Raw genomic sequence first — 12241 nt, 5'->3', positions numbered from 1 at the left:
ATTTTCACACAAACAACAGGTAGCTTTGTGGTCCCAGAGTATATTATTATGTAAATTCAGCTTTCTGACAGTAAATAGTTTTTCTGCAGCACACAGACCGTTGCCTGAGCCTTGAAGGTGATGGGGAGGCATGTTTTGTTTTGTTTCTCTATTAAATATACAGAGATTTCAATACATGCTTACATTGACACATCAGATCTAAATGTTTTTGCCCTCTTTATTTTCAGTTTTCTATTTTGATCTTTTGTTTTGTTTTGTTTTTCAATTTCCCTGCTCCACTGAACCACCCCTTTCTTCAAGTGGTAAGAAGAGAGCACAGGGTTAACATTAGTAGGTGATTGGGGGATTTTGCTTTGACACAAGGTATTAAAAGGTATAGTTCTGGTCACCTACATTCAATCACAAAACTCCCCAGTGGTGAGCTTTTGAAAACTCCCCAGCAGTGAGCTTTTGCTTTTCCTATGGTCATCCTGACATCAGTGCCTATGGGCTAATGTGCAGAACAATGCCACAGTAGCTCAGTAATCAAGTTTGGGGAGTAAATGAGCAGGCTATGAGCATGAACAGAACACGAGCATTTCTGTGACTTTCTGTGCATTAACCCTATGCACAGACACCCGATGTAACAGCATTATCTATGATTATTCAGCTAGCTATTCACATATTCTTCAACATTTTCTCTTAGTTTGGCATTTCATTTGAAGCTTAAAAATTTTACACTATTCTAACCTCCTTATTTATCAAAAACTTGTAGGGGTTTCAGATCACAATATTCATTTAAACAAATTAACAAAACCCCCAAATAAAGAAGTAAGCTAAAAGAAAAACACTGGAGTCAATTAGGATTAAGTGTATTTCATTAGAGCCCTGTATGATGGCAGGTCAGCGTGCATGCTGGAAAGACAGGGAGTGGCGGGGGGGGGAGGGGGGGGGGGTAATGGGGGGAGGATAGGTGGAGGCACGGCAATTATATTGTTATTAAAGCAAATAAATATTTCAAAAGTTAGTGTTGGATGCTCTATCATGAAATGTAACCATTTCTGATAATGCTGGATGCCTGTGTGGTAGGATTTTTTGTTTGCTTTAAATTGTTTTTGTATCTAGGTGATCCTAGAAAACATGGATATCTGGCCATAGCTCTGGCCACAGCAAAGAAAGGCAAAAGAAATCTGCACTTTGAAGTCTGCTCTAGAGCTTGCTAGACTGTTTTAGTTGCAGGGGATAGATATTTTTAAATAGTTTCCTCATTAAAAGATCATGTAGTGAGCAATTTTACTGCTGTACCTCTGAGTATCATGAATTGGAACTGCATTTAGTATGCAACTTCGATTTCTTAACAAGTCCCTCTGAATGAAGAATCAGATTTCAGCTGTTGTTAATAGTTTCACTGAAAAGAGATTTTTTATTTTTTTTTTTCAAAAAAAAAGTAGAATCAATTAGAAAATGTATTTATTTGATTGTCTGGAAATGGACAATGAGGCTGGAGGTGTTGATAGCTTTGCTATTTCCTTAGGAAGAGCAAAAACAGTGTTGTTTTATCTCCTGTAGATGAAGAAGCCTACAGACAGCTAAGTAAGTCCGTGTACCACCATGCTAGCTGACTATGAACTAACTGGTTTTGAGTTAGTGCTTCATTGCTCTTATTAGAGATATTTACTCCTCCACTTTTTTTTTTCTTTTTTTTTTCCAGGATTTCTGAGATCTCAATGGAAGTTGCTGAAAGTGGCACTGTGTCTGGAATGACTCCTCAGGCTTACTTGATTGAGCAATGTGTCTGCCCACAGGGTTATTCTGGTTTGTCTTGTGAGGTACAGTAGTAAACTTCCAGTAAAAGTCTTTATGCTTTTTGTTTTCCATTGATTAGTAAGATGTGATAAGCAATTAGAGAATATATGCATCATTTTATCATGACAATGATTCACAACATCTATGGAGAAAAACAAAACACAAGAAGCTTTTATGTTCAATAATAATAAATTCTATAAATTATTGATTCTTGTAAGTAAACTACAAATTAACATTGGTAATAATGAATAATTAAAGGTTACTACTACTTATAAAAATTTAATGATCTGTCAATTGAAATAAATTCAGAAAATAAAGTATAACTATAAACTTGGAAACAGAAAAAAATATATATAAATAAAAGATTGGTATTAAAATTGTGGAACCAAACAATAAAAACATACCCATGCAGAATTTTGAAATTCCATTTTATAAAGGTTTCCAGATTTTTCAGTTTGCCTTGCCTGTTATTTCAATTCTCACATAAAGTTTTTTAAGGCTTTATGATTGATTGAAAATTTTTATTTTGAAAAATAAATAGCATTTCAATTTGATTTCTTAATTTTTGTACTATAATGAATAACTCAAATAACAAAATAAATAAAAAGAAAAGTCACTGCAAAACAAAAACCTGAAATAGTGCATTCTGAGCAGCTGGTCATAATTTAGAACCTATAAATTCATCATATTTATCTTTCTCAATGAAAGAGTTAGTCACATTCCTTTGTGGACCAATGCCAATAAGATTAAAAGATGCCTACTTTATTCTTATTTTACATGCTGCTTAAGTGCCCAAAACAGCAAATATATTGACTGGACATGCTGTCACATCTGCACTTCATGAAATAAGCTTCAAGGAAAATGTTTTCAAAGCTTCAGCCAAAGTCTACTGATCATGTTCAAACTGTCAGTTTTCTGAAAGCTTATGATTGTCCAAGTGTATCTATGAAAATACATAGGACCACTGTGACCTGGCAGATACCCTTTCACTTTACTCCCCTCAATTATTATTCTTCCAGTGCTTTTGTAAGGCTCCCATAACAAGATCTTGCTCAGTCCATACACATGCTTTTAAGAGGGAGCAGAAATTCTGGAACATGGCCCAAGTGGTGCATTTTGCTTTATTCTTAGAAGTAGTCAAACCACTGTCCCCTAAAAGAAAAGAAAATAGATCTGATACTAATAAAAACTTTTGTCCTGAACTGTTGAAGTTTGTTAAATATCTAAATCATTGAACACCAGGAGAAAATCCTTGGTCAACTGAGTGAACTTGGTGCTTCTTGTACATGTGCCATATTTATTTTTTACTTATCTAAATATTTTCATGCTGTTTTACATGTTTCAAAAATTCCCAAGTTTTATAGAAAATCATCTGGCTTGTGTGCTTTGTAAATTGTGTCTTACAATAGGTACCATAGAAAGAGTTTAAGATGTGTAGTCTGTGACTGCAAAATAGAAGTTAATTAATGTTTATGACTGTGTGTGCTCCTGATGATGGGCCTTGCAGTTTCTGTGTGTGCTCCTGATGATTGGCCTTGCAGTTTCTGTGTGTGCAAAACAGCATGTTTACGTTATTTAAGCAGTACCAAAAATTCCAAATGCTTTTGTTGCAATTGCTAGGTGGAGGTAGCAGTGAGCAACACATTGAGTATTCTCAGTCAAAATCCCTCAGCCATCCTGACTGAACAGGATCTTGTAAAGGGTTCCCCAAAGCCAGCAACAGCAGAAAATTTGGAGTGAGGAAATCGAGGGAAAGATGCATTGTTACATTTCAGATGTTGTGCAGAACTGTTTTATGCAGCAAATTAGGCAACAGGAACAGTGAGTTCATAGGAAATGTGTGAAAGGAAATGAATGAAGGCATTTTCTTTGCATGCTTTTTGAAAAAGAGCATGTACCTGAATGTATGTAAATACGCATATATGAGAAAATAAGCTTCAGCAGTTGTTCAGAAGTACAGTTGTTTGGTTAAAATTACTGTAACAAACTATATTTTCCAAGGAAAATATATGATAATGTAATTAGAACTTTATTTTAATTCACACCAGGGGCTAGAATAAACGTCTCAGTTGCAACCTTCATACTTCGTGCTTAATTGTGTAATCTTCACATGCTCATAGCTTAGTTTATTTTTAGTGTGCTTAGTGAATGTTGTGGTGTGTTCTGTGAAGGTTTATCTGATTTCAACAAGAGAAAAAAATACTTGATACCCAGACATCTTTAAGCAAATGCTAACATAAATAGATAGCATATCTATTTATGGTTTGTCCTGTAGTGTCTGTAATTTCATTATGAGGACATTTATATCCTTTTTCTTTTAATCTGGAAACAGGCTGAAAAAACAGTGGTAAGAGTTTCCGTAATGGCTACTTCTGAAACACTTATTAACCACTTTATTAATGAATAAACAGTCTACTACTTCATCTTTTGTGTATGTCCTGTTTCATCCCAGAAATGCTTAGATCAAAATAGGTGACAAGAATGTCAATTGTGTATCAGAAAAAAAAATAATAGTTTAGATTTGTTTGAGGATGTACCATATATTTATACCCTGATCCTAAAGTCACTCAGAACTTCTCAATCTGTGCTACATACCATTTTATGTTTGGACAACAGCTCCTTTGGGAATGGAAAGGGGAGAAAAATTAGGAAATTATAGTAAGAAACAAAATTACTTTCATATATGAGATTACTTATCTAAATTAGAATTCTTCACAAACCATGAAAAAGCAGATAGACAGATATGCTTCAGGGATCTTAATATAGTCTAAGTCAAAATAAAGGGAAAAAGCAGAAGTAAGTTAGATTACTTTCCATATGATTCTAAAGAAAATAATTGTGTTTATGCTCTTTCCATAATTTACTCCTGGATGTTTTGGCAATGATTATAAAACTGTCAGAGAGGTATAGTATGAATAGAATCTAGCATGTCAGGCAGTGCTTGACTGGAGAATCTAGCTTTTGATAATAAAAAGTTTCTTACTCCAGATTCTTTTTTGTTTATTTTACATCCCTTTTACTGCTTTGTGAAAAGGTGTGCTACTCGCGCTGTCCTAAAGGCACAAAATTGGGTCAACAGTAGGAAATGACCACATCAGACAGCCTTCACAGGCTCCTAGCACCACTAGCTGGTGAGGTTTTTATATGGGATAAGTGACTTGCCTGTATGCACTTATCCCTAATGGTCTGAACTATCAAAATGGTCCTGTTTCTATTTTTATGCTGCTGTAGCTGTGTGCTTTCTGGGAAATATGTAGACACTTTGATACATTTGCATAATAAGCCTGAAAGAAAGATCAAGTGCTGGATTTTGCATGTGTCAACTTTGTTGGTAATTTTGGGGTTGCTCTCAGAATTTTACTGCCAAACTTGGGTAGGGGGCACTCAGTGATAGATAAATATTTTTGGAGCTAATAGTCTCTAGACATGGAAAACCTTTAATATTTTGAATTCTCTACTTTTATAGACTTTACATTATATAGCTATAAATAATGCAGCCATGCAGCCATTTTTTTTATTATTGTCATTCGGCTTTTGCTTGTTATCCATCAGGCAGTATGTAGGCAGATATTAGCTTGTCAAACCTGAAAAGCTCACCAAGGGTGAAGAAAACAGAATCATCATGCTTCCTCTCCACAGTCCATGCAAAAAAATTTATGTTGAAAACAAACCTTATTCTTAAGAAATGAAAGGAAGGATGTTTGGTGCACAGTGAGAACAGTGAGGTGTTCAGCATTTGAATGAAAGGTCTCAAGCTGTAATATGAAAAGCCTGGTACCAATGGAGTGCTCCAGGGATTTTTCAGCAGTGTTTCCAATTAGGGCTGGTTCTTGTTATCTGTAAAGTGCTGTATATTGTTTGTAACTCAGCTGGAAGCCTGTCAGGTTCTTTTCACAACTTGTAAAAACTGGTGATTGGAAAGATGAGCTTGCAATGCTTCCCATACCCAGTCCACTCTGTAATGATCTGTTTTCTTCTGCATCTTTTTTATTGCAGTCATGCTCTCCAGGATTTTATAGGCTTCCAACCTCACATGCAGGAAGGACACCTGGTCAGTCCTTAGGTGCCTGTGTTGTGTGTCAATGTCATGGACACAGTACTATGTGTGACCCTGAAACATCAATTTGTCAGGTATTACATTTCTGAATTTATGCAGTAGGTTAAGCTTAATGTAAAATTCATAAGCTGTGTAGCTGGACCAAATTAAAATAAAGGATGTTATTTAAATCCAATTTTACATAAATTGCTCTCAAAGTTACTGGACCAAAAGAAGCAAACTGTCTACTATTAAAGTTTTCCATTCTGATTTTTTGGGGTTAAGATTATGCAGTACTTTTTGCCTCTGAATTACTATTTGTATAAAAAGAGAAATTAAAACCTGCAAACTAAAGGTGCACACATCTTGTAATAAACATAATACAGCACTTAAGGACAGTAATACACATGACCTAATACAGTAAGACTGAATTTTTATCGATTATTTCAGCTGCTTCAGTGGCTGGAACAGAGAAGGGTAGGAGGGATGAATGGGTTAAAAAATTCCTTAGGATTCATCTTGCTAGCTACAGGCCTTCGTTTTTTCACTGTGTAAGCCCATATGTAACACAGCATGCCTTTGATAGATGCTTAAAGCAAGCAGTCCCACTGTGAATCGTATCAGGCAGAAAAAAAAAATATGAATCTCAATTCATTTGAATCCCTGAGGTTGGGAACAAAATGTTGTCTGCTTTCTTGTAATTATCAAATACAGCTTTCATTCTGGCTCCTTCCTCTGCAGGATTGTCAGCACAATACAGCTGGTCCCCACTGTGAGAGATGTGCACTGGGATTTTACGGCATTGTCCGAGGCTCTCCAGAGGACTGTCAGCCTTGTGCTTGTCCCCTGTCCATTTCCAGCAACAAGTAAGCAAGAAAACTCACAACAAAGAGTTTACCTTTCCAGCAAACAACCATTTCAGTTTGGGCTAACTGTGTCCTCTTTCAGATGGCTACAGGAGGACTGTATCACACAGAGCCATATTAAAAAGTTTTGTATCTACTTCTGCTAATTGATCTTCCTTTAAAAGTCAGAAATTGCTCCCTTGCTAATTTGTGATGAATAAATTAATAAGTGGTAGAAAATGCAATACTCAACAGATAATGAATATGTGTTATAAAGGTATTCTCACAAATGAAGCTAGAGAAGAACTCAAATACAATATGGCCACAAGGGAGCTGTAAAAAGTCTTATGCTCATATATTATGTTGGTATAAATGTATTACAGTGCCTTTCTTGCTCCGCTGTGGAATTTATTGATTCCTTATTTAATGTTACATGAGTTTTAGGCAATTTGTGAAAGATAGAATAATTTAAAAGCAATATAGTTATTGCAGCATAAATTTTGTTGGTTGCTTTATGCTAATGAGCCTTTCTATGATGTCTCTGCATGTGTTCCCAACAGATGATACTTTAGCACTTGAGATTTGAGTTGTTTTGCTGGGAAGTTCTAAATTGTATTTGGAATCATACCATAGTACTACTCTAAAAAGGATTGTGTTTCAGGATTGTTCTCTTGAAAGGTTGGAAGTGTTCCTTAAAATCATTTTGTCTGTGTTTTGTCTGACCTTTAGGATGTTATAGGGAGTATTTCAGCCAGTATATCTAAGATGTTTTCTCTTCTCTCTTCTTCATTGTATCATTTTGAAGTGTTTTTTGAAGGACAGCATTCCTTTTACAAACAACAGTAGCTAAACACTTTGTGATCTTTTATCCAAAGCAAGTGTTTTTAAGAGAGCTTCCAAACCTCATAAATACCAAGCTGAGAACAGCCAAAACAATTATAAAAAGAGATGAAAGAAGTATCCTTTATCTCAGAAAATTTGACAGTGGTCTAAAATGGGCAGATTTAGATTAGACATAAGGAAGAAATTCTTTACTCTGAGGGTAGTGAGGCCCTGGCACAGGCTGCCCAGAGAAGCTGTAGATGCCCCATCCCTGGAAGCGTTCAAGGCCAGGCCGGATGGAGCTTTGGGCAACCTGGTCTAGAGGAAGGTGTCTCTGCCCATGGCAGAGGGGTTGAAACTAGATGGTCTTTTAAGGTCCCTTCCAACCCAAACCATGTTATGATTCTGTGATCCTATGACTACAGATTTTTCTGATTTTTTTTTTTTTTTTTTTCTTTCACAAGCATGTTTTCTGTTATGGCTTAGTTATTCATTCTGTTTGCTGATATTAACAAAGGACATTCAAATTGCTAAGAATATGATCAACCAAGCTTCTCAGCTTTGCGGATTGGCCAATACACAGGAAAACACTTTGTTGCTAACTAGCAGCAGGAAGTGCTGAAAATACCTCTTAATCTTTTTTTTTTTTTTTTTTTTTTTTTTTCCTGGTATTTAAGAACCTTTGGTTGCCCAGAAATGCAGGTGGCAGATTGGAAAATGAGGAGGACTGTCCACCTCAGTGATTATGGCACTCAGCTACAAGAATTTAGATTTATTCTCAAATTTGTGCTCCAGAAATCATTTCATTGTTTTGACTAAAAGCTAACTTAAAGCACAAGAAACTGGTGTTTCTGAAATGTTCTACAGTTGAGAAATATGTGGACTCCAAGCAGTGTGTGTGTCCTGGCTGAGCACCCAAACCACTGAGCTGCCTCAGGAAGGGAGGAGAGCGAGCAAAGCATCTGCTCCACCGTCTGCACAAGAGTATGTTTACAGGGCCTTTTATAAAGCCTCTTGTAAAGAGGCTTTTTTGTTTAAAAGCCCTTGTAGGAGATAGATGAATAACATTCTGAGCTTAGTAGATACAGTTAATCATGGGATAGTCATCCAGTCTCTTCACACTTGTCAGGAAAAGATACAGATCTGAACATGTCCAGAAACAGAACTGCTAATTTTTTTTAGGGCTTGATTCAGATGTCTCTAGACATGAAGGATGGGCTTACTACCTCTGTAGCAGTAGCCAACAACAATTTATGTGCCTGTAGAATCAGTGAAGTGGGACAGAAAACTTAAGAAAACTATGCAACTCTCCTATAACAGCAGGAAACCACCATTGCGGAGGGGGAAGAGGTGTTTTGCATGTGTATACCTGTCTGTACATCTTCATATTTCCACATCTGATAGAAGATTCCTGAACAGTTGGCTTAGACAACATGCCTAACTAGGTGGGATAGGCCCATTCCATAAAGCTGTATTATTAGGTGGAAAAGGAAGGTGTCACATGTTGGATTTCTGTGTGTCGTGCAGCTTAGTGAAAACTCTTTGAGATCCTATTAAGGAAAAAAATCAAACTACATGCAAGTATTGTATGCTAGTTGAATTATCATAACCTGCATGAAACGTAGATAGCAAATGAGCCATCTCATTAGTTTCTTATGTCATGACTGATGTGATACTATTTATGAATGTGTGGTGCAATTATTTTAATTTATGACCTTTTACAGAACTCCATTAAGGTTTTAGGTTTTATATACTGTTTTATATTTCTGTACAGTCAGCCATCAGCTTCATACATGATGAGCTGAAAAAAAAAAATCAGAAGGAATGAATTGTTTCTGGGAGTGGGAATCTATTGTAATGGAGCTGAAAATTTGTTGGATAATGAATTTGTGAGTAGTAGATCAATTTGTTTACATTTTTTACAAAGGTATAATTTTATTACTCATTCAATCACTATCGATTTAATGCATTATAAGCAAGATAGAGTAGGATGCTGACTGTACTGTGCCAGGAAGGAGCTTTGGGCTCACCACTAGCTACCTCTGTGCTTTTCTGGCTCTTATTTCATAAATATCTGAATGATTTTTACATATTCACATTCAGTTGTGTTTATTTTCACCTCCTAGCACTTTTTTTTGTTGTTGTAGCAGTTTGTGCAGGCACTTTATGTGCCAACAAAGCATGCTACTACCCACTGTTCCCATAGGTACACACTGAACTCACCAGTTATTCACATACATCATGACTTAGTAGAAATAATCCACTGTCATCTTTGATTAAAATATGACCACTTCCTGATCATGAATATAGCTTTAAGGTTTTTTAGTCTGTAGGCAGTCTTTTCTCTTCCTTTTATTCAAAGTAATATTAAAACTGACTGGAAGGACAGGATGTCTGCTAGTTCAGTTTCTTAACCATGTCTCTCACATCATTTCCATTACTTCCTTTTCTTGATCACTTTAAGTGAGAGCAGCATTCAGTCACACGGGCCTACAAGATGGGCATTGTTGACTTGCTCGTCTCATTGAATCCTACTCTTGTTGGCTCTGCCCTTCTAGAATTTGTCTAAATTCTGCCAGTATCACAGCAAGATGATTGCAGAATTCTTGATTAAAAAAAAAGTCTCCCACGGGTGTTTATGAGTAGATAAGAAACTGCTGCCATTTGCTTTAAAGTGTAGAGCTTACCATGTACCCTTCTGCCCAGTTGATTAGAATGATGATGCAATAGAGCACAAAAAGCTATTTTCTATTATTATTATTATTATTATTATTATTATTATTATTTGCTTTTGTTTTAGTTTCAGCCCTTCTTGTGTTGTGGAAGGACCTAGTGATTACCGGTGTACTCAATGCCCACATGGATATGAAGGCCAGTACTGTGAAAGGTAGGATAAATGAAAAAGGAAGGAATAGAAAGGGGGGAAACACATGAAGGAGAGCAATGTTCCTCAATGCTATAAGTGTATGTTTACTAATATTTAAATACATTCCTTTGGATAAGTTATTTACTTTCTATATGTGGTTCAAAGTCAGCCACAATAGGCCATTCCTACACACACATGCTGTAAATTAATAGTGAATATTATTTATACCACTAATCTTGTCTAAGTTGTACTTTCTTTTTGGTTTTGTTTTGTTTATCCCTCAGTCTCAGAATTTGAAACAAAAAACATTACATTTACCTAAAATTAGATACCATATTTATAGTGTGACTTGATGTTATTCTTACCCTATGTTCAAGTGATTATGATGTCCGCATGGGCACTACTGTGAAAAACATTTACATGTAAACATATTAATAACAAAACTGCAAATTAATAACCCAAAATATAACTAGTGTCCCATCCATAGCGAGACTGGGATTAAGATGATCTCAATCAGCAAGTGACTACTAAGACTTCACTTCTAATGCAAAATACAAGTGGCTAGTGGTGAGAGGGAAAAAAAAAAAAAAAAGAAAAAAAAAAAAAGGTCTTTTAAGCAAACATAGGTAATGTAGGAACTTTTGTGTCAGTGTAACAGAAATTTAACTGAAATCACTTTTTCATACTCTTTCTGTCTGGACTGTTCCATGTCCTGGTTATGAGATTATGCCCATTATCATTTTGTTGGACAGTTTGCAGCATTTTCTCCATCTATAAATGCATAACAAGTTGTAAACCGCCACAGGTTTTTTTTCAGTGGTTCATAAATGGATATTCCTATTTTTGTTTACAGTCTTGCCATTCATTACATTCATTATAGTACACCTTGCTTCTCAGTTGGCCAAACATGTTTTTTATTTGCGATGTTTAGATGTTCTCCTGGCTACACGGGAAACCCACAAACTCTAGGAGGCTCCTGCCAAGAATGTGAGTGTGATCAGTATGGTTCCCTGCCTGTTCCCTGTGACCCTGTCACCGGACAGTGCACTTGCAAGCCTGGATTCACAGGGTGGAAGTGTGATGGCTGTGAACACCGGCATGCGCGTGATGGCATGAAATGCATTTGTACGTATACTAATGTAATATTGGAGAATTTCTGTTTGTTTGTCATATTTCTGCTTTTACAGCGGTCAGTTGTGGTGTGGCTTCCTTTGAAAATACTAGTTGAGTTTCTGCCTACTTTGGCATTCTGATCTATTTTTTTCACAAGCCTTGAGATGTTTGGAAAACTCACAGTACTTTTTTTTACATGCTTACTGAAAACTGACAACAAAACTTTGAAGGATTATGAAGGATTATTTTATTTTATTTTATTTTTTTGGGGGGGGAGGGAAGAGGGAAGGAGTGTTGAAGTTTATAGTCTTCCTAAACGTTGGCACTGCTGTTGTGATAGATTAAATATTTTATATTAGTGATTTCTTTTTAGTGTTGTCCTAAGTGTTTTAACCAGCAGTTGCAATGCTATTAGTCATGAGCCATGAAACTGAAAAGTTTGCTTGGTCATGTTAGTTCAACAACCATTTGTATTTATATTAATTTACAATATGTAATGAGTTATAGTACAGTTTGTCCAGGAACAAAGAACATATTTTCTTCAAAAAACAAAAACTAACAGCCAATTCATCCTAAAATATCAGGTTGCATTTTACAGTACTAGTATCTTTGTCCTACCTGCGGTTTTGCTGTGTGGTGAGTGTCTTGTCTTTTATTATTGTTTGGATTTTTTTTTCCATTGGATATTATAGTGTGTGTTTTGAGCACACAATCTCATTTCCTGTGATATTGTATACTTATGTCTTATTAAATATATCAGGTAGAAAAAGCTTT

The 12241-nt window shown here is 35.9% G+C and overlaps 1 protein-coding gene across 9 annotated transcripts in view; it reads left to right on the top strand.

Moving 5' to 3' along the window:
* The window catches only part of LAMA2 (laminin subunit alpha 2), a 401748-nt gene that overhangs the window by 282988 nt on the left and 106519 nt on the right, over positions 1–12241 (top strand). For 8 of the 9 annotated variants that reach the window (XM_072036025.1, XM_072036019.1, XM_072036020.1 and 5 more), the window contains 5 exons: positions 1691–1808; positions 5782–5916; positions 6563–6687; positions 10289–10375; positions 11286–11479. In XM_072036025.1, coding sequence (XP_071892126.1) covers positions 1691–1808; positions 5782–5916; positions 6563–6687; positions 10289–10375; positions 11286–11479 — 659 coding nt within the window. The remainder of the gene's footprint in view (positions 1–1690; positions 1809–5781; positions 5917–6562; positions 6688–10288; positions 10376–11285; positions 11480–12241) is intronic. The other variant, XM_072036022.1, reaches the window with a different exon arrangement.

This window comes from Anas platyrhynchos, chromosome 3, assembly GCF_047663525.1.
Source record: "Anas platyrhynchos isolate ZD024472 breed Pekin duck chromosome 3, IASCAAS_PekinDuck_T2T, whole genome shotgun sequence".
In the NCBI taxonomy this organism is placed as follows: domain Eukaryota; kingdom Metazoa; phylum Chordata; class Aves; order Anseriformes; family Anatidae; genus Anas; species Anas platyrhynchos.
Note: the sequence above shows the minus strand (reverse complement) of the source record. Positions and strands in the feature narration are given on the sequence as shown.